This window comes from Patagioenas fasciata, chromosome 1 (genome assembly GCF_037038585.1).
Source record: "Patagioenas fasciata isolate bPatFas1 chromosome 1, bPatFas1.hap1, whole genome shotgun sequence".
Classification (NCBI taxonomy): Eukaryota; Metazoa; Chordata; class Aves; order Columbiformes; family Columbidae; genus Patagioenas; species Patagioenas fasciata.
The window spans coordinates 106,283,455-106,310,299 of NC_092520.1; the positions used below are offsets into that span (position 1 = coordinate 106,283,455).

The window sequence follows — 26,845 nt, forward strand, 5'->3', positions numbered from 1 at the left end:
TTGGGTAAGTCTTTAGCAAGGCATGTTGAACAACCTCATAGCTAACTTCCACCTCCTATAAGCACCATTTTGCTGGCAAGTTGCAATGACCGGGGACGGCCACACACACTCTGTTGGGTGTGAAAGCCGCGGGCTGCACTTGGCCGTCGGTGCACCGGTCCCTGGGAGGTTCCAAGACGGCCGGCGGCCGGTTCTCCTACTGGCAGGTAGATCCTAGCCGGCTCCACAGCGTCTGCGTGCGGAGCAGGAGTTGGCCGCGCAGTCCGGCGTGCGCGGGTTGTCCTCTCTGCCCTAAGACTCTTCGGTTCCGCGTTAAATTCGTTGACTCTCCGCCTGCGGGAAGCGCAGGGCGTATTCAGCACGGCGGTGTTTTCTTAAACCTCCCTAGAAAACACCAAGGCTCTCGGTTACCTTCCCCAACAGTGCCACCGAGTGCCGGACCCGGGGAGGCGGCCGAGTCCCGCCGTGTGCCGGCTCACGCGGCCGTGCGGGACCAGCCCGGCCCCGCGGAACGCCCGCGCCTCCGCCTAGTGCTCCGGCAGCGCCCAGCTGCGCGCCCGCGGGCCCGCTCCATGGCAGGAGACGGCGGAAAAAAACGAGTATTTAAAGAAAATAATAATAAAAAAATCACGGTATTCAGTAAAAGTGACACCCACGCAGAGCCCGAAGGGCAGGTCCTGCCCGACGCCTAATAGGACAAGGGGCAATGGATACAAACTGGAACACAGGAGGTTCCACTTCAATATGAGAAGAAACTTCTTCTCAGTGAGGGTGACAGAGCACTGGAACAGGCTGCCCAGGGCGGTTGTGGAGTCTCCTTCTCTGGAGACATTCAAAACCCGCCTGGACACCTTTCTGTACAACCTCACCTAGGTGTTCCTGCTCTGGCAGGGTATTGGACTAGATGATCTTTTGAGGTCCCTTCCAAGTCCTAACATTCTGGGATTCTATGAACCTCCGCCCCTGAGAGCGGCCGGGACGAGCGGGCCGCAGGAGCAGGCAGCCCGTCCCTGCACGGAAGGCGCGGTCGCTGGCAGGAGGCCGGGACCGAGCGGCACCACCCAGCGCATCCGGAGGTGCCCGGGGGCGGGAAGTGCCGAGAGTGCCGGCACCAAGCGGTCCTTGCGTGCGGAGGGCATAGAGCGCGGGGTGGAAGGGGCCGCGCGGGGAGCACTTTCTATGCCATGCGAGCCGCGAATCTATGGTGCTGGAGGACCGCGTGCCTGTGGCGGGCGTGGCCCCGCAGGCGCTGAGCGAGCGGCGCCCCCACTGACGGCTCCGGCACTGGCCCCATCGCGGTCCCGGCTCGGCGGGCACCATGCTGGCCACCCGGTAAGGCTGCTCCCGTGCCGCTCAGCCCCTGGCCGGGGATGGGGGGCGGCCGGCAGAGACGTCGCTCCGTGAGGGGCTGAGGTAGCGGTTCCCCCGGCGGGGCGGTGGGGCAGAGCCCTACTCGCCGCCCGGCCCAGGGGTGCCGTGCCCCGACTCCCGCCCCGCGGCTGCCCCGCCTCCTCCGTGCGGGGTCTCGGCGTGGGGGAGCGCCCCCGCACTCGGGCAGCGCGGCTTCGGCGGGTGGTGGCGCCTGGTCCTGTCAGCGACCGGCCGGCGGCCCGGGGAGCGGCGGCGGTGGGGCTCAGCGGGTCTGGGTGCCCCGTCTGCGGGACCTGCGGGGGGCGGGCGGGGCGGCTGCTGACTGTGCCTTGGGACACGAGTTGAGTCCAGAGGCTGCAGCAGGTGCAGGGAGTTGTCACCGTCTCCATTCACATTGTCACCGCGTCCATTCCTGACATCTCTGGTGCATACGAGGCTCTGTTGGTTCCTCGGGGGCTTTTGTGTGTCCCCTTTGACTCTCTTCACTGATACTGGACACAAAGGAAACGTGTGTGCATGATATATATGTGTAGGTATGTACGCCCTACTTTTCCAGTGGTGGCTGGGGACTTGCCTCTTTTTTGAGATGAAACCTCTACTGAAGAAAATTAAGGGACAGGCAACCCATGTTCCTTGGCACGATAACACTGTGGACTGTCACGAGGGATTTTACTCCTGCTGACCCTCTGTGTGTATTTTTGTATTGTCACAGTTTTGCTTGCCTGGAGGAGTTGTACTGGCTACTTACCTGATTGAATGCTTACGGAATTGCTGGGTGGATTGCATTCTCTGAGGGATTTTGTGGTTGTCCCGTCTTGCTGAATAGCTAAGCAGATTGTGTCCTGCACTTTAGACTTGTTTTGAGTTATAGCAGTACTAAGCCATGGAGGAGAAGACCAGGTTTAAGCTGAATGGGACTGTGTTGGAGGCCTTGTGATATCCTTCCTGGTATATTTCACCTTCCACTGCTATGCATGCCAGCCAAGCACATGAGAAGTGCATTGTTAGGGTCATGGATGATTTCCTAAATGCACATGAATCCTGTCTCTGTTAGGGTGTCTACAAGGTAGAAGCTGCTGTTCTGTCTAAGCCGATTGTCCCAGAGCATCTGAATAGTTAGTGAAGAAAACAGCTACCACCAGCAAGTCATTCTTCCTGTTTTCAGATAAGGACAGGTATCAGCTGGAATTTCACCTGGCTTTTTTACTGATTGTACCTCATTCTAAAAGTCCAGCTAAAAATAAGAAAGGAAGTTTCTGAAGTAATCAGTGCCATTCCACAAATAAATCCCAAGTTATTTTCGTGGCATTAGTTTTAATGGCACTGAATTCTTCTGCTCTGTCTATAGGTTGTGCACCATGAGGAAGCTTCCTTCTCTTCTGGCTAGGACACTGACTTCTGGGACCAGTGGCTCCTCTGTGCTTCCTGACATGTCTGAAGGTGAAGTAATTTGCTGTACTTTAGAAGACTTAGAAATGTTTCTAAGGAGTTTATTCTTTCAGCTGGTGGCCCTAAATGTGTTAATATGATTTGAATAATGGACATGCTTTTGACTGTTAGCTCACAGTGTGAGTATTTAGGAAGTAGCAGGGCAACAAATATGTATAATACTTGAAGATATAGGGGTTGTCTGGTTCTTTAGTCTTGGAAGAGCGTGTGATTCTTTTCTGGAGGGACAACTGCTTCTCAAGTTGGCTCTAGTTAGAAAGTCAACAAAGCACAGAAAAGTACTATAATGAGTGCAGAGAATGGCCAAGGAATGGAGGAACTGAGTGGAAAGAATGTCTTACAGAGCTTTTAATGTGTCAATACTGTTAATTTAGAGAAATATTTTAATCAGATCAGCAGCATTGCCTCATGAAAATGCTCATGTCAGTGGAGCTTTGTGTTGAAAGGTTGTTTTAGCGCTCTAATGGTAATACACCATAATGTTCCTGTTTCAGAAGTTTTTAGAAAAGTTTTCTTGCATTCTAATCCCATTTACTGAGAAAAGGAAAGGAGGAAAAGGACTGGAGCCAGGTACAAATAATTCCTTCATGGAGTTCTGCTTGTTTCTGAGATCTTATTTTCCACTTTGTTCTTTAAAAAGAAAGCCCGGGTAATCCAGAGAAAGAGAAGGTGAGGGTTATTGATTGTTATAGAACTTTTCTTTTTGTTATTGTTAATACATAGCAATTTGAGAGGTTGAAGGACAGAAGCAAAGATACAGAATATTGCATACCTGGAAATATTACCCCACTCTTTTATTTGGATATTTCATAATGATACCACCTAGAAGGCCGGTAAAAGTAACGAAGCAGTGAGGCCATCTTGGCTGTGCCTCTGATTTTGTTTCCAAGGAATGCTAGTATTTTTTGGACTGTAGTAACTGTAGATAATCGAGATTCTATTCCAAAATTGTAACATTAAAGTGATGTTATACAAACTTATGCTGACATGTAAACTATTTTCCTTTAATTTGGTATCCATGCTTTCACAAAACACCAAATACTCGTTCTTATTAGCTTTTCACATGCCTCCTCCCAGCTTTAGGTCCCAGTTGTGAATACCCTCACTTCTTCCTTGACTCTCCCAAAGGCACACCATGCAGGAATTTGGAAGTCTCCTCCAAGATAACTGTCATCCTGCTTCCTGAAAAATGCTCCAGATATTCTTCCCAAAGTTAATAGTGTTCGTCAACATTGCCTGATAGCACCAAGTTTGAAAAACTTGGAATTACACTGCAAGCAGATACTACACAGAGCCAGGAGACAAAGGAACTGGAGAGTTGGCTTTGAAAGATAAGGCAGACCCAGTTGAAAACACAAAGATATTGACTGTTAATCAGGCAAGGACAAATTGCCTGCAGTTGCTTACTAAAATTGAGGCAGGTGTGCATAAATAGAACTCAAGCAGGTAGCATAACCAGGTGACCCCTTAATAGAAGTAATTTGCATTGTTTCTTTAAATTGTTAATCTAACCTGTGTTTTCCACTCCACAGGACACTTACCCATTCATGTGAATAATGGTGTGTTGTGGTAATCTGTGTATATTTTAATATTTGCTGTAACACTAAATTTCGTCGGCTACTATCTTTCCTTACTTCAGCATTCATGAAAAATGCTATTATTCTTCTCTGTGAACTTGCTTAAAGCCTCTTTGTCTTCAGTGAACAGCTCTGATCTTACTTGTGGCAATACTGTTGTACCAGGTCTCTGTCAGCATGGTGTATTTCTGGAGGTGTGCTGGCTAACCCATTCCTAAGAGGCTTGTGGGATACAAAATCTCGTATGCAGCAGCTCCTGCAGCACTTAGATTTGTTTTAGACACTTGAATCTGCATCTTTCGCTGAAGTACAGACCCAGCTGTACACCAGTACCCTGCTGCTCTGGCATTGGTGCTCCACTGACCACAGTTTAGGAGATACTGTGAAATACACAACATGGTAATGATTGGTAAACCCCATTTGGTGTAATTGTTTTGCACTTCTAAGACATTTGCCAAATAAGAGAAGAGGAAGAATTTGCAGATTCTTATGCTTAATTACTTACTTAAATTTCTGTCATAAAATAACTAATATCTTGAAGAGCAATATAGTTTCCCCAAGGGGAAAAAAAAAGATAAAAACTATGTACTTATGAGGCTGTAAAATGGACTAGGTTTAGCTTGGCAACATTTTAGAAACACACGCTTTGTCCCTTTTATTGTTAAAATTAAAATTATGTAATCTCAGCCTAGCCAATGTTTACTTGTATGCCTGAAATTGAAATCAGAAGTATTAAATGGGACTAACAGTGTATATACACATTTGCAGGTTTGGACCCAAGATTTTTTTTTTCAGAGCTTTTTACTTCTGCAGAGTTGAAAAGGAAGATGACCTTAGTTTAAGCAAAGAGAAAGTGCTGTTTATTTCCCCTCCATCCCAGCACAGTCTGCACACTGTTGGAAAATTGAGGTTTTGTATTCTAGAAGCTGTTACAGTGTTTCTGCTAACACTGTGTTGACCCAATGCATGCTATGGCATCCTTCACAGGTGGAGTGTGAGTAACAGGAAAGTAGTGCCTATTCTGTGAACAAGCCCACTGCTTCTTAAAAAAATCAGACCCTCCTCCTTGCAAAAAAAAATCAACTCTAGGATTTTCAGTCAGTTTCTTCCATTGAACTTTTTTTTGTCCTTAGAATTAGTAGTGGAACTCTTCTTGTTTCAAAACATGTTTTTTATCCTAATTTCCTAAAGAAATGAGTCCTAAGTAATCTGTTTGTGTCTGCCTATCTTCTTGTCTCCCTGTTCTTTCAGAATCTTTTGTTACTTGATGTCAGCCCAGTAGATGAACACAATTCTTGAAGAGAACCATGTTTCAGTAAGCTTTGTGAAAACTGGCTTCCAAATCATGGACCCTGGTGTTGCTGGCAGTTGTGGGGCGACAGGGATCCATGTGGTGGCTGTCAGTCAGTGCCTTGTATAGCTCCAGGTATTAGCCACAGCTCATGCCAGTGCTTGTCTAGCAAGCAGGCAAAACAGGAGCAGGCTGGGGGGACAGGGACAGGAGCTGAGGGTCTTGCAGGGGAGGGAATGAGAAAGAGGAGGTTTGGGGGTATTGCAGAGCTGGGGGTGTGGAGGACTTGGGCAGGGAAGCAGCAGGAGCTGAAGTGACCATGTGGGGAGGAGGGGGCCAGAACTGAGTGGATCTGGCTAAGGGAGAGGGGTATATGATGTAAATACCTAGGAAATCAGGCTCTGCTCGCTCACAGGACAGCTTACTGATCACTGTAAGTACTCTGAGAAGGCATTTAGCTTGACAAGTGCCAAGCTTGATGATGTCTAATCACCTAAAAATATAAAGGGTCAGCTCATGAGTCACCAGCAGCCCTCCTTCTGTTTCACCATGAAATTTTGTGGGTTTTTTGGTAGCCCTTCCTTGATGCGTCCTTAACTGTTTTGACCTAATATTTGAACTCCTTTTTATAACAATATTTGTAACTAAGCAAGGAATCCCTACTATGCAATTCTCAACTTCTATTCTGAGCTTGGGAATTGTTGCTGCTAGTTTTCAGGTGTTTCCAAACAGCATACCTTCACCTGCATAACAGTGATATAGTAGTTTTATAGATTTGGTGGGATCTCAGCACGCTTAGTCTCATCCAAGGAAGGAGCAGAAAAACTACTTATGAAGATTATTCTTGAAATTTAGGAAAAAAATTGTGCAGAACTATTATTAACTCTGATAACACAAACCATGCCGGAAACAATTTTATGGACCTGTCTTCAGTGTCTTAACACTGTTCCTTAGGCTATGAAACCCTGCTGGCAACAGCCAGTGTGCTGACATTGCCTGCCTTCATGGTTGGGATTATTTAAGTACTACTCTTCTCATTCCCTGTCTCCCAGCTGCACTGTTCTTTTTAATGTTATTTTATGCCTTTCTGATTCGTGTTGTCTCCACAGTTTGTTTGTGTTTAGGCTGAAATATTTTCACATTAAAATTCCTCAGTGTGATCTTGATCCGCTGTCTCTTTTAGCTGCTGATTAGCACTGCAGGTGTTTGACTGCATTAACACTCTTTGTTGGCTATACACAATAAGCTACGGAATCGTGTTACTCAACCCATTATTGTGATATGCCTACTAACAGCATCAGTGAATTTGGCGAAACTTTTGTTTCTGGACTGCTATTTGCATGAATTTGCTTAATTTTCCTGTTCTGGGATGAGGATTGTGCCTTTTAGCACCAGACAACCTGATGTTCATCACTGGCAGAACTAAGCTTGATTTGCTTTGATTTTTTGTTTCTTTTTCAGTGCGGAGCAGATTGAGGGATATAGTAGGAGCATCTACCAACTGGAGGTACAGTGTACATTAAATGTATTTTACTTTATTTGCAAAACCCAGGTAGAGCTCAGAGTTGTGGTAGTAGAATTAACAATGTTTAACACCAAAAGAACAAAAAAAGGTGGTCTTGAGTCTTACAAGATTCTCCCATTAGCTTTGAATCCAATGGAAGTTTAAAAGCGGTAAAGTCTGGCTGGAAATATTATGTTGCTGCTACCTCTTGAGCTGTCTGTCGGTGGATTATCCATGTGGTGAAATTTATCCTGCACTGGATTGAGGCAGTTGAGCTGGTTCAGTGTGAAGCAGGCTGTGTTATGAATAGCCTGGCAGTACCCATGTCACTTTGGAAAACTGTCAGCTTGGGGCTGAGGTCTCCTTAGTCAGGAGCACCTTTGGCATTTATTTTCTCTGCTGTAACTTAATTTTAAATTACTTTACATATAATTTAAATAATTGATGTTTTGGCTTTATTCAGGTTACGTTCCTCCACCTCCATTACGCTGAATAAGCCAAAGTTGACTGTAATTCTGTTGTTGATATTTCTGAAAAAAGTATAGCAGTCTGGGGGAATGACATCTTGCAGTTTGGTTCGTCCCATATTTGTTGTATTGATTGTTAATTTTCTTATGGCTGTGTTTGCTGAGCTTTTCTTTCTCACTTTGTGAACTGATAGGGAAATGGAGGGAGACATGCCTGGGTCGAGTGTCTGATGTGTCCAGGCCTTCTGGCGAGGTTTATCTAAGCAGGATTACAGGAATGCTAAAGAAAATGCCTGAATCAGGGAAGCTGATTTTTGCTTAGAAAGACTAGTGTGTAAGCATGAAAGGGCTTGAAATTTCCAGCAGTTCAGCTGAAAAGGGCTCCAGAAGTAGATTTTTTAAAAAACCCTTGCTACAGCCCAGGATGGCTGGGGAGGAACCGCACCATATGGAAATGCCATCAGAGGATCGAGATTTGAGAGAGCTCTGGTTAAATATCATCTTCCATCAATTTCTTTTCCCTCACTGCTCCCACCCTGGCAGGAGAACAGACTGAAGCCAGAATCAGCACAGCAGCGTTTTTCTTAGATAGGTGTCTGTTGTGCTGTAGAAAATAGAGCAGAAATGGTTTGCATGGTGCCGGGTGCTTCAGGTGCCATGAAGCAGTAAAGCTGGGGAGCCCATAGCTGGGAGTACTTGAGAATGATGTGTTTAATATGAGGAGGTTTGGAAGACAAGGATCGTGCGGCCGTTGAGATCCCACTTTTAAAATGGAGTGACATACAGTTGACACATACAGAGACTGAACAGCTGGTGTTTTAACTGAGTTAGGCCAGGGAATGACTGAAGAGGACAAACCTCAGGGAACAGCTTCATAGGGGTCCCAAGATGGGAACTAGGGAAGGACTGATGTGCATACCCCTGGGTTGCTGGGAGAGAGGGAGTACTGGGTGTTGGAGGAATGCCTTAGGCCATTAATTTTGCTAAAAGGAAACTTTGGTTCGTGATTTCTCTTGTAAGGGCCAGTGGCATCTTGTGTTAGCAAGAAAGATCTTGCTTATATATTTATTATCATTTTGTACTTAAATTGTAATTAAGACTGTTAATCTGTTAATTGCTAGTTATAGCCTAAATAGAGTTGTGGCCATTTCAGAAGTAGATAATGTTTAGGACAGATATTAGTTAATACTTACTTAGATGAAATATTGCTACGGTATGGCTGGTACTGCAGTGTGTATTTATCTGTTAAAAACCATTATTGCCTGGAGCCAAATACTTCTGTACGTTGACGAGTACATTCTGAAGCTGAAGTCAAGAAGAGTTTTGCTGCTGACCTCAGAGGAGCTAGGATGGAAGTAGGGAAAAGAAAATATAGTTACATTTTTATTGTTTGGTTTCTTTGTGTTTGTCGACAAATTTCTGATTTACTCTCTGATTAATTGCTCTTAAACCTTTCACTGAAAGGCCTTGGAAACAAATATTTTTAAAAGCGTAAAGGTGCATCATCTTGGACATTGCATCTTTCCTTAGTTGTGTAGTATGTTGTATTTCTATGCAGTGGCATAACTTCAAACAGTAACCTTCTGGAGGAGGTTGTTGCCTGAACTCTGCAGTAGTCATGTTGCCCAGATGAGGTAAACCATATTTCATATTTAAAACAGACAAATGAACAAAGCTAACTGAAATTTTGTGCTAGACGTTTACTCTCTTTGATCATGGATTATTAATATTTCCCCCGAAGTTATTAAACAGAAAAGAGGGAATATAAATATGTTGAAGTGTGACTGCTTTGTACCTCTCCTCTTCCGGAAATAAAACTCATGCCAAAAAAGTCTTCATCTTAAATGGCTAATACCCAGGGTTTGTCCAAAGTCAAAACTTAAGACAAATTTTCTTTTTGATGAAAAAGTTCTTTCTGTGTTTTCTTAAAGTTTTGTTTTTTTTTTTTTTAAATTGTTTTTGTTAAACACAATGGCACTCAAATCTTGGCAATGCAGCATGCATGGCTGAATGAACGGCACATATCCACAAGTTTAAAATTCAGTTTGGTTACATGATGTTTTATGCCTTCTCTTGCTCTGTGAAATGGATTAATCATTTTGCTTACTCCTTGGCTTTATATCAGAACTGTTGCATGCTTAACCCTTAGGTTTTTTAGTGCTTTGTTGATGATTCTAGGGATGTTGTGGAATACTCGCTTTGTTCAGTCAGGTTGCACATTTGGGGGGAGGAAACTTTGGAGGAACGGGCAAAATGTTGGGCAAAGTTGTTCTTGTCTCGCAGACACCTGTGCGAGGAGCTGACTTGGTAAGTTGGAAAGAAGTGACAGTGAGTTGGCCTTTACTCATTTGGGAGAGTTACAACCCCTCTGACTTCGTGGTGCTGGAAAAGCAGCTCTGGAGGGGCAGTGCTCCCTTTTCGGTTTTGTGTCTTTCTGTAACTTTCCTGTAGAGTTGTAAGATGACTGGGTAGGAATCGAAAGAGAAATAGATTATTTTTCCCTATCTTTTAACTTGCTGATTGAGTTTATGCTATATGAACTGATGCTGTAAAGGGAGAACTTGACTGTGGAAGATAGCAGGTCTTAGCAGATTAGTACTTTATTGTTGGTACTAACCAACACTATATATCTGCTTCTTTACGTCAACTATTTTACATCTGCTCTCTCAAGAGGGAGAGATTTTAAATTAACAGTCAGTACTTTAAAATTGGCACTGTAGGAAGAGTTGTAATACAGTAGTTATGGAAGAAATGAATATGCATAAAACCTCATACGTTAAATTATGTCTGATTTATTCTTTTTAAAGGAAGCCATTTTGGTAGCATTCAGAATTAGATAAATCTTCTTCATCTGTTTAGAGCAAAGTACATGCTTGCTACTTCTACACAAAACTATTTAAAAGTTTTCTATGGTAGTCTTGCTTAGCACATCTCATTATGCACATTTCACTTTCTTTTCAAGACACATTTACTGTATCTTGCTATTTTTACTTCTTCTTTGATTTCATTTTGATAATATTCAATGTGACATCTTTTAGCTAGGGTTGCAGTTCCATGGCCATATACCAGACAGAGTGGTGTTTTTCTTACCAGGGATCACGTGCAAGCAATGCAAGAAAGAAAAGCTCTTCACACTTTGTTGGCAAAACGACAGGAAGATCTCCCTCCTAGGAGAATGAAGGACAGCTACTTGGAAGTTATTTTGCCTCTAGGAAGTCAACCTGAAATAAGAGAAAAGTACCTGAATGTACACAACAGTGTAAGGTAACAAAGCAACCATGTTACACATACGGGAAAGTGTTAAATTTCATTTAGTATGGATGTAGGTATTTAATTGTCAAAAAATGTATCTTACAGGTTTGGAAGGATACTTGAAGATCTTGACAGTTTAGGAGGTATGTATCGGTGCCCTTGAAAAGAGTGCACAAGTAATGCTGACAAAGTGAGTTTTGAGTACGGTTGGGTGCTGTTTGGTGTGACATAGTATGACCTCAGGGAGGGAGTCACATCAATGCACTGTGTCAAAGAGAAGGAAAAAAAGAAAGGATACTGATGCTGAAAGAGAAGGAAGGATGATAAAGAACAGACAGAAGCAAAATCACTCAGCTGAGCTTCTTGTCTCTGTCAATTTTGTGAACGACCAGAATTATTTACTGACAAAGGAGCCTAGATTGTGAATCTGCATTGAGTGTTTGTCGAGGGTTAAGATTGCGGGGTGACAATCAAACCCTGGCAGATGTATTGTTAACCTCCTCTTCCCACCACTTCCCCCTTTTGCCCCTCCCTCTCCCCCCTTCCCACTCAGGACAGGCGATCAGGGGGGAAAGAAGGACAGAGAGAAGAGAGTTGGAAAAGTTAAAGATGTTTTACTAATGCTACTAATAAGAATAGAGAAAATAATACAAAATATACAAAACCAATCTTGTAAGTCTCAGCAACTGCAGAGCCAGCGCCCAAAGTCCTGGATTAGACTCTGCAGCCAACCGGAGCTGGATTCAGTCTCTCACTAGGCCTCAGTTCGCAGGGACGACCAGCAAGGTCCTCTCCTAATGTCAGCCATGAGGAAAAAAGGAAAAAGGGAAAAGGGACGAGATCCTCGTGATGTCCCACTTTTATATGAAGTATTCACGTGAATGGAATGTTATACACCATTGGTCAGTCTCTCGGTCATCAGTTTTCTCGTTGCCCCTCTTGTGAGATGTCCATCCGTGCTTATCAATAAGTTTGCATTCCATTGCTAGGTTTAACCAAAACATGTGTCGGGTTCTCCAGGAAAATGCAGCTAACATGAAGGCTTTAGCTGACAGGCAAATTCACTAAAAGAGAAACTTGTTTTTAACAAAACCAGGACAGTGTTAAATCAGAAAAAATTTGCAGACCACACCATTTCAAATTAAAACGTATGATTTTTCTCTAAAAAAGTAAACAAACAGACAAAACCCAAACTAAAATGCCACAAAACCCAACACATAGTGAGGTACAAATATTTTAATCTTCCGTTTAGGGGGAAGAGTGTATAATGTGGAAAGAACAGAAAGTGACTGTTGAGAACAAATGAAAAATACTTGAGATAGATTCTTGGGACCTGTCTCCAAATTGATGTTAAGGGTACAAACAACTCAGTTGTTTAATGAGTTAGCTTTCTTATTTTTCTTTCCTCCTTTTCATTCATTCATGGTCTTTAAACGTTCAAGATTTTTGGTTTTGCAGCTGAGTAAGTGCTAGGTTGTTAATATAACTTGGAGATAGTTTTCTCTTAAAATGTCACAAGGTGACTTCCTTCTTCATTAGGGTTCTCTTGTTCATTGAGAATATTTTGATGGAGGTTTTTGACGAAGAAAAAGTGCTTATTAAGGGAAAGTTCTGAATGGAACAGGTTTGCGTGGGTTTTTTTGGCAGGAAAGAAAGACCTTTTGTGGGTCCAGGTGGGCAAAACTGAGGAGAGCAGAGAAACAACTGAATGCATGTCGCATATTTATCAAGGATAGAAAAAGTAGCTAGATGATTAATATTTATTTCTGGGATTTAGAAGATGGTGGCTTCAGTACCTGTCCTGAATTAGAATAAGAGACTTGAAACTATTGACTGCCCTCCATTGGTAGATGAGCTGAACCTGTTTTTCATTCTGTGCCTTGTTTATTTTCCCTGGAAATCTGTGAAGCTTAGGTTTTTCCTGTTGCAGCACAGAATATCTTTGCCTTGTTTGTAGTCATAGTGGGCTTCAGCCAGTTCCGCTGGGTATGTATCTTTTTGGGTTAATCAATATTTTATCCCAGTTACACAATATTCAAGATGCTGGCCAGCAGTTTTGATAGGAAGATGTACTGTTTCATCTTACCCTTGTGCCCCCTGCCCCCAATATATTCTGTGATCTCAGCAGATGTACTGCATAAAGGTCTGATTGACTTCTACTTTTTTGTCTTTGGCAATAGGCTTCTGATAAATCCTGTTCAGACTCTTACTAATCACATTGGTGGCATGAGTTGATAGGTATAATAGTTTTTAGAATTGTGGCTTCAGTAATTTTTGCGTAAAACAGATCTTACATTACCTGGAAGGGCAGATATCTTCTTTCTCTCTTATCTCATGAAGTACAAACAGATACTTCTGATTATGGAAATCTGTGTTGAGTGAAAATCACGTCAATACTAGAAAAAAAAAATCTTTACAACCTTATATTACTTTAAGGAGTCTGTTTACTTGGGCATGCTCTTATAAGCAGAGCTAATTAATTTAAATGGTTGTTCGGCTAGTAATAATTACACTGTGACAAATATCTCTTATGATGCTTTTCATGCCTGTAAGGCACAGTTTATCTAATCTGCACCTCTTAAAAGGAATCAGTATTTGAAAGTAAGTCCTCAGACAGCATGTATCCTTGGATAATCTGCATGAAATTGAAATAGAAGGTAGGAAGGATCTGAGACAGTGGGCTGCAGGGGTGGAGGGAAAAGATTATGTGGGACTGGAAGTGGAGCGATGGATTGATTTAAAGTGCTCAGCTAAATTTCTCTCTGTAGTAAATAAATACGCACATAACTGAGACAGCTGCTGAATCACTGGTTTCTTTATAGCAATCCTATGAGTCATATATGTGAAAACGTGGAACTCATGTGTACACCTACAGTATGGTACTTTAGTTTGTGCTTTGCAGATACTTCTCATGCTTCACAAAGATGGTGTTGATCTGCCCCACTGCTGTTTTTGTTACTGAGCTGATTCAGTTTTTGGTCTTTCCACAGTTCTTATTTGCTACACGCACACCAAGCAGGAAATGCAGCCAAGGTCTCCCTTGTCCATAGTTACAGCTCTGGTGGATAAAATCAGTAAGTGGCAATTTGGTCAATAGAGATGGTTTAATCTGTTTGTCTTTTCCAGCAGCTACTGCCTTCCCGTGGTTGTTGCTGAGGAGACCTTCTTCTGTCTTCTGTTTAGTTCACTTCATCCTGTTTTGGCTTTGAACTCTGAGATGCTTTTCGCCATTTCAGATTTCCCTTCCCTTCAAAATACAACTTTCATGCTTCCTGCACTTCTGTGTTTAGTTTTATTTTGGCATGTGAGTTTCTTAATGTCATTATTGAACAGTGTTTGTTCTGGTGGAGCTGGACCTTGCTTGCGTCATGTGTTCTACTGAACACCTCTGTGGGTCTGGCACCTGTGTGCCACCCGTGTGCTTGTGTCCTCCTCCCGCTCTGGCTTTTGAAGTTTGATAAGGCAAAAGCTGCAGGCTAGTGCTATACTCCCTTGCAACAGCTGTCTTTCCTGGCTTGTCTGTGTGTGTGTTACCATTTGCAGAACACAAAAAGGTCTTGGAGAATCAAGTCTTTCTACTGTTAGATGTGAGTGATCTGTCTCCAGTAACCACTAATGTTTGTCTTGTAGATTTGTGCAAGAAAATTATATATCCAGACTGTGACATCAAATTCACAGGCAATGTTTCCTGGGTTGGGAAGACCTCAATGGAAGTGAAGATGCACATGCTGCAGGTTGGTTCCTGTGACTTCTCTCTGTCTTACAACAGGCATGAGGTGCTTCAGGGGGAAGTCTGGATGATGACATTAGCAATCAAAATGATTTTCTAAAATAACTGCTTTTGAAGGGCTCAAGACAGCCTTAGTTTTCAAGAACAAGATGACTTGCAATAATCTAGATGCAGCAAGATACTCTTGTGCTACTCTTTCTTTCAAGGCATGCATTTTTCCTAACCAACATTTTAAAATTAAATTGCAACACAGTACTCCAACAGAAAAAAAATAGGTTGCTGTGCTCTGCATGTTCTTTTCTCCCTGATTTTGAAAACCTTCATTTTCGTTATACCTTTACATTTTGTAGATTTATAAATTTTAATGTTGGTATTCAGATTCAGTATTAAATTGTATCTCTTGTGTTCATCTTATCTACTGTGTAGAATAATTTTTGTAATAAGTTATTAAATACTAAATAATAGAAAATAAATGAATGGTGTAACTAGGCTACACTGTACAGGAAGCAAAAAGCTTATTAATAATTCAATTAAAAAGTTCTTAACATTTTTGTTGAGTACTTACTGACAATTGATTAGTTAACGGAAATGTTAATTCAGTTGTTTAATTATGTAGAGTAACAGCGATATGCTATGAACACTTAAGTGGTATTAGTGGCTATAATTCAGATAAAAGGTATTTTTTTTAAATTCAGTTGGTCTCCTAAAGTAAAGTATCTGCTGTAGAAGATAATGTTACACCTTTATTGTCTGAACTCTTCTCAGTGCTGGCATTAGTGACAATTTGGTATTGACAACAAATTGTTGCTTTTCTCAGAATAAAGGGTGTGTCCTTTTACAAAGCCTGTGTTGATTTCCTCCGCTTCCCAGCTGAAAGTAGCAGTTAACAAGCATTCCCTGCTTAATGTTTCCATTGCAGAATTCATGAAACCAGAGTTTTAATTTGTGTTATTTCCTTCTCTTCGACCTGTTGTGAGAGATCTTGGAAGAGATGACAGAACATGAAAGTAAACCACGTTGACAGTGTGATGAAATAGTTGATGTCAACTTGAATAGCTTGCTAAGCACATTTACAATTTTAGAGTTAAAAATATAATTGTTTCCTGTCTCTTTTAGCTACATGATGGTGATTACAGCCCTGTGTTAGATGCAACTTTTGTCATGGTGGCCCGGGATCCAGAGAATAAACGGTAATTTGTAGGACAGGAAAATAGTTTTCAGACTCCTGCTGTAGCGAAAACAGCAAACATGGCAGCTTGCTATGTATGTGCGGAAGCCATATAGTATAGATGATAAATAAATCACATAGTTGATGTTTTCTGCTGGCAAGTGTTACTTCCCTGGGGCCAGCTTCAGAGCATTGCTATCAGCAGTCAGATGGTACTGGGACCTGGTGTTAGTCTTGGGACATTCCTTCAACCAGTTTTCCCTGTGTTTGAATGTCTGTCCTGATGAACACAGAAGTTAATGAACCTGCTAGAAACCCACCTGCCTTGTAGTAGTTATTAGAATTAATTGCCTTCTTGCCATAAAAATGGAAAAGATTGAATTTCAATGGTTAGTCTTTGAGTGAATAATGCCATTAATCCACTAATAGACATGGTAGGTGTCATCAGAGTAATTTGACCTAAAACTTGCTTATGTAAGTAACATGGAACTGGTAAGTGTCCCCACAGAAATTTAAAAAATCCACAGACTTTCTTATTTTTCTAGTTTTACTCTCTCTGTAATTCTTTAGTCATTAAAATAGCAGGCTGCTCAGTTTCAGTTTTGGTTTATGACTCCAGCACCAGAAAAATCATTTGTCTTTCTTATCCCTTTCTTATGTAGCCTGCAAAAGTAATAAACAATTTTCTCACTAGTTCAAATAATTGCCTGTATTTAATTAAGAAGCATATGTTTAATGAAGGGCTTTTGCTTGACATAATTATTTAGTCCTGATAATATTATAAGTAATTATTAGGTTGGTTTCATTTGACTTGTGAGATATTTTCCGAACCACTTAACATACTGTACATTTAAATATATGTATGTACACAAAATTATATTTATGACTCACATCTCAAGGACTTATTTTGCAAAAGAATTGCATCAAATCTGTTGTAATTGTATGCTAGCAGATTGACTAAGCACAAGTCTACATGGAGTTGTGCAGTTAGATAAAAACTTCAGTGACTGCCCTTCAAGGCGGTCCACAAGCCAGCTGTGTTTTGGAAGCCTTCTGTCTTTGTCAGCAGGGTATTTATACAAGAAAAAAGCTTTTCTAAGAGGTACAGGCTATGTTAGGTTCAGTATAGTGCTACAGAAATGTGGTTGTGTGGCTTGAGGACCACAGCAAACTTGCATCTCAGCAGCTCAGGTCTTGAACAGACGAGCTGATGTAGATGTCTCCTGAGCTGAGGAGAAGGAGCTGGTGTGTCTCTAAAATCCAGTGCTTTAGCAAACCAGGAAAGGGCAGTTTGATCCAAGGGGAAAGCTCCTCTCTGCACACCTCTTTCACCAGCTCAAGTGAAGGCTTGGGGGAGAGGTGAAACTGTTCAGCAAAATTAATAATTGGAAATAATGGGGAAGAATGGCTCTTAAAAATAAGCATTTGTCTTGTCTTGTGAAAAGAAATAATTAAATGTTATATAATTAGATTAGAGTAAACTTCCTTATGCAGTACACATACAAATTTGTACGTGAGGCGGCCTCATATCATCTTCGATAAGTGGTACGTGTGGTAAACAGCTTTTGGCTGTTGATAAGGCTGTCATGGGAATGTGTAGATTATAACGACGCTTGCCAGCTGCAGCACCGTGCTCTTTCTGTTTCACAAGCAACACCACCATTCAAGTTTTGTGTATCTCTTTTAGACTATCCTAGGTCATCACACCTTAGTTTGCTGAGTTTCTAAGCAGTTTTCTGCTTGAATAATCTTCATTATAATGTATGGGTACAGTTTTAGCTCTTTAAGAAGCAGAAGTGCATCGCTTACTCTTTCTCAATTAAATAGTGGTTGGATCACTTAACTGCTTCTTCAGAGTTAAAGCTAATATGATATTCTCTTGGCAGCTGCCACATAACCTGAAGTGCACGTGTTTTCATCTTGTAATGTGTATGTAAGCAAACATAGAAAACTGTTAGAATGTATTTACAGGACAAATTGTTGCAATGTTTGTAACTTCAAAATAATTCCTGTCCGTAGGCCAGCATTTGTTAATCCACTCGTTTCTGAGACCCCTGAGGAGGAAGAAATCATCAAGCAAGGGGAATGTATGTCATGCTTCCTGGTAGCATACACATCTGCCTCAGGCTCAGCTTAGTAGCTGGAAGGAAGTAGACTTTGGAAGTTCTGCTGCTTAGAAATGCTCCTAATTTGTTTAAAATCAGGTTTTTGTTCTGTCTCATGGGTATCAGTAGTGTAAGATAGTTTAAAAGCCTGCTCTCATGTTCTTGGAAACACTTTGGCTAAACTGACAGACAAGGGCGCTCTTGGTGTGCCCTGCAGCCCCCCAAGACTCCTCTGTTTCCAGGATGCTGGTTCCACCTTAGACCTGGGTGCAGCACAGGCTTTTTTTGTACTCTGGCTGATTGATTGTCCCCATGGTGGGTCTGCTGGGTGCGTCGCAGCTCCTTGCCTGTCTGGGTGCCCACGTTCTTTTTGGAAAGAAACTCGGAAGAAGAAGGGGGGAGAGCAATGGAAAGAGTGTGTAGCTCCATCTTTTGTTTCAAGCTGGAATTTCAAAGCAGAGAATTAGAGAAACATTAAAGACTGAATAAACTGAACAAAAGATCTTTTAAGCTAAAATTTCAATCATTGTGGTCTATGGTAATGAGTTCTATCATGAACTTGCATTCTTGTACCATGGGCAAAGCCTGAAGAAGACTGTTTGTTCTGTAGGATTTCTTATTTGATAGGTTTTTCTGTACTTCAAGGAGGGAACTTAAGTTTTCTGTAGGAGTCATGACTGAATATCACAATATATGGATAAGAGGTCTTCATCACATTGGTAACAGTGCACTTCTGCCTTATTTTTTCTTCGATACAGTCAATTTTAAAAGCCAAATTTCTGTTTCAATTTATGGGGCTGTGAAATTACAGCTTTTAACTTACAGGGGAGAAAAGAGGAAAGAGCTGGTTCCAGGTTAAAATGTTCAGAGCCAAGCCACATGTGTGTGTGTTTTTTGTGTGTGTGTGGTTTTTTTCCTTGAACTCTGATATCTTTTTCATGTTTAGTGAACAAGCTGAAGAGGATTGATTTCAGCACTGCTTCCTTACTGAAAATGGCTCCCACTGCAGAAGAAAGAAACATTATTCATGACATATTCCTTAATACACTGGACACAAGGCAAGAAGGGGAGGGGTGGAGGAGAACTGAAGTCCTGTGTAAGAGAAAAGTGATGTGCCTTTTGAGTGGGTGCTCGTAAGAGGGTAGTCTGAAATAAATGCATGCGTTTTGTTTTCCCATTTCACTATTTAAATTCCATATAATTTTAGTTGAAACACAGATACAAACTTTAATGTGCCATCTGCATCTCTTAAAAGAGTTTTCTGTCATTAAAGAGTGTTAGCTGTGCCCAGGTGGTGAAAGTGACAGTGTAAGCACAAACTGTTCTGAGCAAGCTGTTAGGAATGATGTTGACGAACAGGTTAATGATGTTTAACCAAACAGGGGAACAGTATGCTTTTGCAGCCATGTGACTGCTGTTGGTGTGCTTGTCTTAAACTCAAGATTTGTGGGAAATTGTCCAGTGCCAATGGTGATAGAACATTGCCTAATGACATTAGTGCAATGTTGTATTTGTGGATAATTTGTAATTTCTTTAGCTTACTAACATTATACAATTGTTGGTTTTCAAAGCTGTTCACCAAAGTGAGACATGCTTTGCCTTAAAATTGGCAGATGTATTTTGTACATGTTCTGTCTGGATTTGAAAATTTCAAACTGTCTGCATGTTTGATGTTGAATTACTCTGTTAGCTCATTGTGTGCTTTTCATTCATATTATGACTTAAAAAATAGAGTAAGGCTTTTCTGACAAAGTGCGTGCTTTGTAGTTGTGATTCATTTTTTCTTTCGTGTACCTTTCTCGAGCTTGTTCATTTACGTAAGCTCGAACATTAGCAGAAATTTTGGAAAGATCAGGAGCATGCGCTTATTGCAGTAACAAATCAAAGTATCATGTTAGATAAGGCTTCAAGGTCAGTTGGAACAGTTTTTAGTGACAGCATTTCTGTTTGGTCTGGGGTTTTTGTGTGTATGTGTGGTATTTCGGTTTTTTTTAGTGTGTGTCTGCCTTTACTATTTGTGCATTTTTGACTTGCTGAATTCTGCTAATTTGGGCTATAAACCTTATTGTCTCTTCCAAAGGACAGTAAGTTTCCGAAGTCGTAAATTACCACCCAATTCAGTGTGGATGGAAGATGCAAAGCTAAAAGGCCTACAGATTTGCCATCCTCAGGTATTTTGAAAAATATCAATGAATTACAGAAATAGTTACTTATTAATTGCCTTGTAAGACTAGTTAATCCGTTATTTTGTTTGGTTCTGCAGTTCTTGCAATGTACTTAGACCTTAGTTTCTTTTGCCATTTTTCTTTTATCTATATGGATTGCCACTGCAAACCAGAAGATTTTTAATTACCTCATTTTCTTACCAGACTGTTCATTTTGTGTAAAGAAATTCCTTTGCAAACTGTTTAAGTTGGGCTTCTGGTCACTGTCTCAATTTGAGTTTTTATCTTATATTGTCAGATAAGTCAGCTGAGCTCCTATGGCCTCAGCCATTTGGACTTTTGCTTATATAGTTCAGTCATGCTTTTTATACATTCAGATGCTGCGAGTTCTGTTATATACTGTGAACAGAAGTGCAGACTTCAACCCAATGCTTTGAAAAGAATAAGTAGCAGTTTGGTTTTGTTTCCACATACAGGAACGGAACATCTTCAATAGGATCTTTGGGGGATTTCTCATGAGAAAGGCATTTGAACTGGGATGGGCAAATGCTTGCAGCTATGGGTGAGTTGTAGACCTGCAATATTTATATAATCCTGAGCACTGTGTGCATATACGTAGGTCAGGAAGGCAAGCTAACCAACCTAATGACAATGTGAGTAGAAAAGACCTGGGTGTCTAGTAGAATCTTGTACTCTTGGGGCACAGCACTGTTTTCCTTAGAGCATCTGTTGTACGTACGAAGAGATTTGCGTCTTGCTCCTTGGAGCTTGGTCTTTAAGCATTATATGTCAAGTTAGAAAATACATCCTTTTTCTGAGATTGACTTTTGCAGATACGTTTTCTTTCTAACCGTATAAAATAGACATTCTATCAAATAAATATGATGTGTTCTCATTCCATACACAAGAGGTGTGGTTTCTGAACTTCTTCTAGTAGCTACTTGTGCTTAGAAAGTGTGACTGGGGTCATCACCCAGCCAAGGTCAGTACGTAAATGTGATGGAGGCTGCATTGCTTGACAGAAAGTGAAGTGTTTCATGTCAGTGCTTGGAAAACTGAGGCCTAAGCAAGGGTGACCTGAAGGTTGCCTAGCACATGTAAGTCATAGGATACAAGAATGATGCAATAATGTTTACTTTGAGAGTGTGTATTTTTATGCATGAGAGGTTTCCTCTAGATATTTTTGTCTTGGGCGATGACATAATTCTGTAGTGCTTCCTGTGGCCCATGTTTAGGAGAGAGAGCTGTTTTCTAGTAACCCTCGATTAAAATGCTAACGATGAAATGTTTTATATTTCTCCAAACACCCTCATTATTCTTGAGAAGAAATATCTCTTTTTTCTTGCTCAGGGGGTCCAGACCATTTATCGTATCTGTTGATGATATCATGTTTCAGAGGCCAGTTGAGGTTGGATCCTTATTACTGCTTTCTGGACAGGTAGGAGCTGATTTCTTTTTGAAAAGAATGATTTATATTTGCTGTAGTCATTGTTAATCCCTGATAATGAACACTGCATTAAGAGAGAGTATGATTTTCCTGTTAAACAGTGCAATGAAGTCTGTCAGAGCTTTTCAGTGCCAATGACAAAATTGCAAGCTGTAACTCTTGTCTTAACTGTGTAGGTCTGTTACACAGAAAAAAACTACATCCAGGTTCGAGTACACAGTGAGGTTTATGATGCAGATACCAGGGAGCACCAGACAACCAATATCTTTCATTTTACATTTATATCGGAAAACGAGGTCCCACGAGTTGTCCCCAAAACGTATGGAGGCAAGTATCCTGTTAAAACATTGTCATCATAGCTCTGTAGAAAAGATGACTTTCTGTGGTCGTTCTAATAAGTGAACTATGCCGATTTGATTAATTTAGCAGGATTTCATGGCAAACCACACCTTATGCTTTGATGACAACGTGGATTGCTGCTTAATTTTAACCATTCTCTGTAGTTGTCCAGTATTGATACTGAGTTACTAATGTGGTTCTCTCTTTTCTCTGCCTTATTTCAGAGTCCATGTTGTATTTAGATGGGAAGCGACACTTTGCTGCAACCATGAAAGAAATCTGATGCACAGTGAATGCTGCATCAGCATGCTGTCTTGGAAAGAGCTGTCACCAGAGATGGCTCACGGACAGGTGCTTGCAGTACTGAAAACCCATCCCAAAACAAACCCCAAATCAACCTAAACTCCAGGACAAAAAAATACCTTTTAAGTGCTATTTGTGTATTTGCATATATTTGGATTTTTTATACTCTGCTACTAGGATTTGTTAAAATCTACTTTTACATGCCGAAGCTAGGAAAAAAGGCTGAAAAATTGCAATCTTAAGCTTTACATAGCTTCTCTTTGTCTGCTTTGAGAGCTCTCATTATGACCTTTGCTGTCTTGTCACCATCTGCCTACTTTCCCTTTGCAGCTCTCCTTTGTATTTCCTTGGTAAGGGATAGAAATTCTATCAGAAAAATGTGTGCAATAAGTAGATAGCGACAGATGAACCCATTTGACCTACGTTCTTGTGTAGATTAAGTTTAGGGTCTTATTTTTTTTTTAACAAGGACACATGCATCTGGGCAGCAGCATAAGCTCAGAAGTCACCAGTGTGTGCACAATGTCAAGCAGGTGTTTCCCGTTAGCTGGGATTTTACAAGGTTGCTGCAGCTTCTGTTTTGGATGGTTTCATGTTCCCTTGGGAGGAAACTGATTTTTGCAATGAAATGAGGTGACCAAATGGTCTCTTCTGGGATTCTGGTTGTGTACAGCCAATTCTTCCCTGCCTCTTCTAGTTTGTTTGGGTTTTTTTACGTAATGAATTATTTCTCGTGGCCTGTAGAGATCTGATTGGTGAGATTGGGTGGGACTGAGAAGAGGCATTGTAGAGCAGAATGATTTGGTTTGTTAGGGATTGGGAGTAGGAAAAGTAAAATGGTGCTTAAATGGTAATGGTTACATTTGATGCTGGAGTTAGGGGTGCAGAGAATCTGTGTTGAGCAGCTCCCAAGTCAGCTGCTAAATGGTGGGAGCATTTTTATCCTGCTGAGTGGTGGCACAGCTAGAGGGCAGCCTCCTCAACTGGATTATTTGTCTGGTTCCTTGGTAGACTGTAATGAAATAAGAGCAGTGCACAGCTTTAAAGGTTGTCAAGTTTACCTATGAAGGACAGAGTAATTCCCCACCACAGAGGGTACACCTCAGTGGACATAACCACAGCATGGAAGGAACAGGAAGAAAGTACTTGATACTGAAGTGCTTCTGATGTAGTGGAGAAAGTTTCAATGTCTCTAATATCTGGCAGATAAAGCCCAACATCCTGAAGTTCAGAAGGTGGGTGGATAGCACGTATCACCTTTTAGCAGTGAGGATGATTCATCACAAGCGCAAAATTGGACTTCTGATACCTTCGAATCAAGGCTGATATCGTATCTGAGCAGGACACTCACAAAGGAGTAGTTGGGCACAATGGTTAAATGCATGAAATATGATGTCTTGTAATACACAAGAATAGACTGTGGCTTCCCTGCTAGGTTTAAAATTAAATTATGAAGCAGCAAGTAAAATCATGAATCAGCACAGATGCATGAAACAGGCTGATAAAATAAAGCGACATGTTGAAATTTTATTCTGAGTAAGAAAGTTTGAGGAATTCACAATTAGGACCAGCTTCCTTTGGCACTAGAGTAGCATGAAGTTCATGGCTCCTGAGAGCTGACTGCTGTTCACGTGAGGAGAAGGAGCATTGTATTATAATAACCAGCATGTTATACATCAGCCTGTCCTTTCTAGATTGGGCTGCCTGGATGTCCCAGTTAGGTTGCTTTCTAGTGGAGGCACAGCGGAGTTGACTGATCCAGATCAGATTAATGTGCTGAAGTTATAGTGAGCTCTTGGTTCCTTACACAGACTTTCTCCCTTCAGCCACACTCCAGTGCTGATTCAGCTGTATGATGTTATAGTGTTTTTCTTTAATGAGACTGTGCATATATATTGTATTTTCTGGCTTTTTCCTTTTAAAAACTCTTTGGAAGCTGAGTATACTTGACTGACCACACCAATTACAAACAGAAATTCTATCCCAGCCTTTTCCCCCCTTGCTGCAGGGGTCACTGTTGGCTGTTAAAAAATAAGGCAGAAGGTGGAGGGATCTGTTTCAGAACTATGTGTTACTCCTGACTGCAGGTTTTTACCATTGACCCAGTGGTCCTACCTGGGTCAGTTTTGTATAGCACTTGTAAGTTAAGGGGATACCAAGTTCCTCCTCTACTGCCTTTTCAGCTGTATTTAAAAATTAACTTGTCATAATTTCTAAATTCAGCCTTTGGGAAGGGATTGGACAGGACAAAAAGAGGTAATAGAGTAGGGAGCAAGGCATGGCATCAGAATCTCTGGACACAGTGAAGAAAACAAATCCTGCAAATGAAGATGCTTGGAAGAATTAGCTTGTTTTCGAAGTTCATGATAACTTAATCAAGTACCGCAAACACAGTAGTTGATAGAATGCAGAATATGTGTGTGTATATATATATATATACATATGTAAAAGATATAAAATATATATAAACAAAGAATATGTCCTCATATATTTTTTAATCTGAGAACGTAACTCCAAGTTGTGACCGTCTTTGATAATAGGCTGAATGTATCTTTGTACCAGGGCATTATTTATGCGTGTCGCTGTATACCTTTGTGTGTGAGATAAAATTGTTCTCCGATCTCAAATTGGGAAATGAAATATTTTAACATAGTAATTAATGTCAAGTTTATGTTGCAACTTAATGACCAGCCCATCACTGCTGTAAATGACTGATCATTACCACAAAAGCTTTAAGGTATTGGTAGAAAAATCTTTTTATTTATAGTGTACCTATCTGTGTAATTGGCTGTAGCTCTGCAGTGGGAAGTAAATGTTTCTGTGCCCATTGTGTCTTGGAGTACAGTGAGGAGGAGGAAGGCTGTGGTGGCTGGATTGCCTGCCCTAACCCTCTCACTTAATGGTGATGATAGAAAAGGGTATTTCTGTGAGACTGGCTGAGCTCAGTGCTCCAAAAAGCACCTTGTTTTAAATGTGTTTATTTTCATGTGCTTTAAAAAAATAAATATTACTTGGACTGTAACAGCCTCCACTAGCGTTTCTTCATATATGTGCGATTCCTTTGCAGCCATGTCATGGGGTTCAGTATTCTGGGAAGAAACTTGTTGAGCTGGCACAGCATGGGCCACTGAGTGAGGATATAGATTAGAAACTTGCACTAAACTTTCTGCATGTTTAATTGGCTTTACTGCACATTCCATGCAGCCTTCATTGGGCGACAGATATGTTTGGTTGCGGGTCCTCCTCTGAATGCAGTTTTAACTAGGTGTGGGAGAGATTATTTCTTCATGGGCTAGGCCCTAGCTAACAGGAAAATAAAAAGATAAATAGTCAGCTTCCATGAAAGAGAAACTGGTGATTCCTTTTGTGGAAGGTGTAGTTGGATGATGATGCCTGCATAGAAAATATGCCAGAGCACTTGCCCTGACAGCAGGGGATCCTTGTCCTTGCACAGCTTCTACCAGCCTGGAGGCACTTGTGGGCATCAGCTGCTTCTTACTCTTTTATTTTCTGTTCCATAGCAAAAATGCTGGTGTTTGAGGGGGAGAGGTGAGAGTTGGGGCTGGAGGAGTGCACAAATGCCATTTCTAAAGCAGGCACGAGTATTAGGTTTGCTTTGTGCCTTGGGCTGCTTATGAATATCCATGTAATAGCTGGGCGTGCATTCATCACACTGCAGCTGCTCGGAGTTACTTGACATTCTCTGTGTTCACGTCTTTGGTGTTTCAGGGTTGAGAAAGGTTGTGAACAAAATCCTAAGCAAAACGCAAGCAGCTGGTTTACAGCCTAGTACTGTGAGAAAGCGCCTCTACATGCTGCCCTCTGGTCTTTGAGATGACACGGCTGGAGCAGCACGCTGCCAGCCTTTGGCGCTGGTCCCACTGTGCCTCTGCCCTCTGGATGAGATCACAGAATCATTTTGGCTGGAAAAAACCTTTAAGATCATCAAGTTCAACTATTAATGTAACACTGCCAAGTTCACTGCTAAACCATGTCCCCAAGAATCTCATCTACGCATCTTTTAAACACCTCCAGGGATGGCGACTCCACCACTTCCCTGGGCAGCCTGTTCCAATGCCTGACAACCCTTTCTGAGAAGAATTTTTTCCTAATATCCAATCTGAACCTCCTCTGGCACAACTTGAGGCCATTTCCTCTACTCCTGTCACTTGCTACTTGGGAGAAGAGTCCAACCCCCTCCATGCTACAACCTCCTGTCAGGTAGTTGCAGAGAGCGATCAGGTCTCCCCTCAGCCTCCTTTTCTCCAGGCTGAACAGCCCCAGTTCCCTCAGCCGCTCCTCATCAGACTTGTGCTCCAGGCCCCTCACCAGCTTCATCGCCCATCTCTGACCTCTCTCCAGCACCTCAATGACTTTCCCATAGTGAGGGGAGCTCCTCCTTTCCCCAGGCCTCACACGGGCAGGGAGGCTGGGGCCTGCTGGAGTCCTGCTTGTTCTGGCCATGGTTGCCTTTGCCCCAGGCCTGTGCTTCGGTGTTATTGGTATCAAAGCTGAAGCAAAAGGCAAGCAGCCACTCCCACTCACTGTCCGCAATGACTGATCAAGAGAGCTGCTCTGTATTCACCGAAGTCTACAAAATCAGGTAACTGGGCAGTGAAAATGCAACTGCTGGTCTAGTTCTGCAGAAGAGAACCGAAGCGTCTGTGTACAGGGAAG

General features: G+C 41.8%; 1 protein-coding gene across 7 annotated transcripts; it reads left to right on the plus strand.

Moving 5' to 3' along the window:
• The first annotated feature begins 1,124 nt into the window (after positions 1 to 1,124).
• Positions 1,125 to 25,190, plus strand: ACOT9 (acyl-CoA thioesterase 9). Of its 7 annotated transcripts, none has more exons than XM_071812307.1 (16): positions 1,125 to 1,332; positions 2,720 to 2,811; positions 4,353 to 4,379; positions 7,150 to 7,195; positions 10,753 to 10,923; positions 11,017 to 11,054; positions 13,902 to 13,985; positions 14,542 to 14,645; positions 15,758 to 15,831; positions 17,829 to 17,896; positions 18,861 to 19,010; positions 20,000 to 20,085; positions 20,556 to 20,641; positions 21,430 to 21,517; positions 21,703 to 21,853; positions 22,090 to 25,190. In XM_071812307.1, the coding sequence occupies exons 1-16, from the start codon at positions 1,319 to 1,321 to the stop codon at positions 22,146 to 22,148; spliced, it is 1,338 nt and encodes a 445-aa protein (XP_071668408.1). In that variant the 5' UTR covers positions 1,125 to 1,318; the 3' UTR covers positions 22,149 to 25,190. The 7 variants fall into 7 exon arrangements, with proteins under 7 accessions (XP_071668408.1, XP_071668413.1, XP_071668416.1 ...); XM_071812315.1 differs by having other exon boundaries at positions 1,130 to 1,332; positions 18,861 to 18,972; positions 19,995 to 20,085; XM_071812305.1 differs by lacking the exon at positions 1,125 to 1,332 and adding an exon at positions 1,758 to 1,904.
• Positions 25,191 to 26,845: the final 1,655 nt, after the last annotated feature.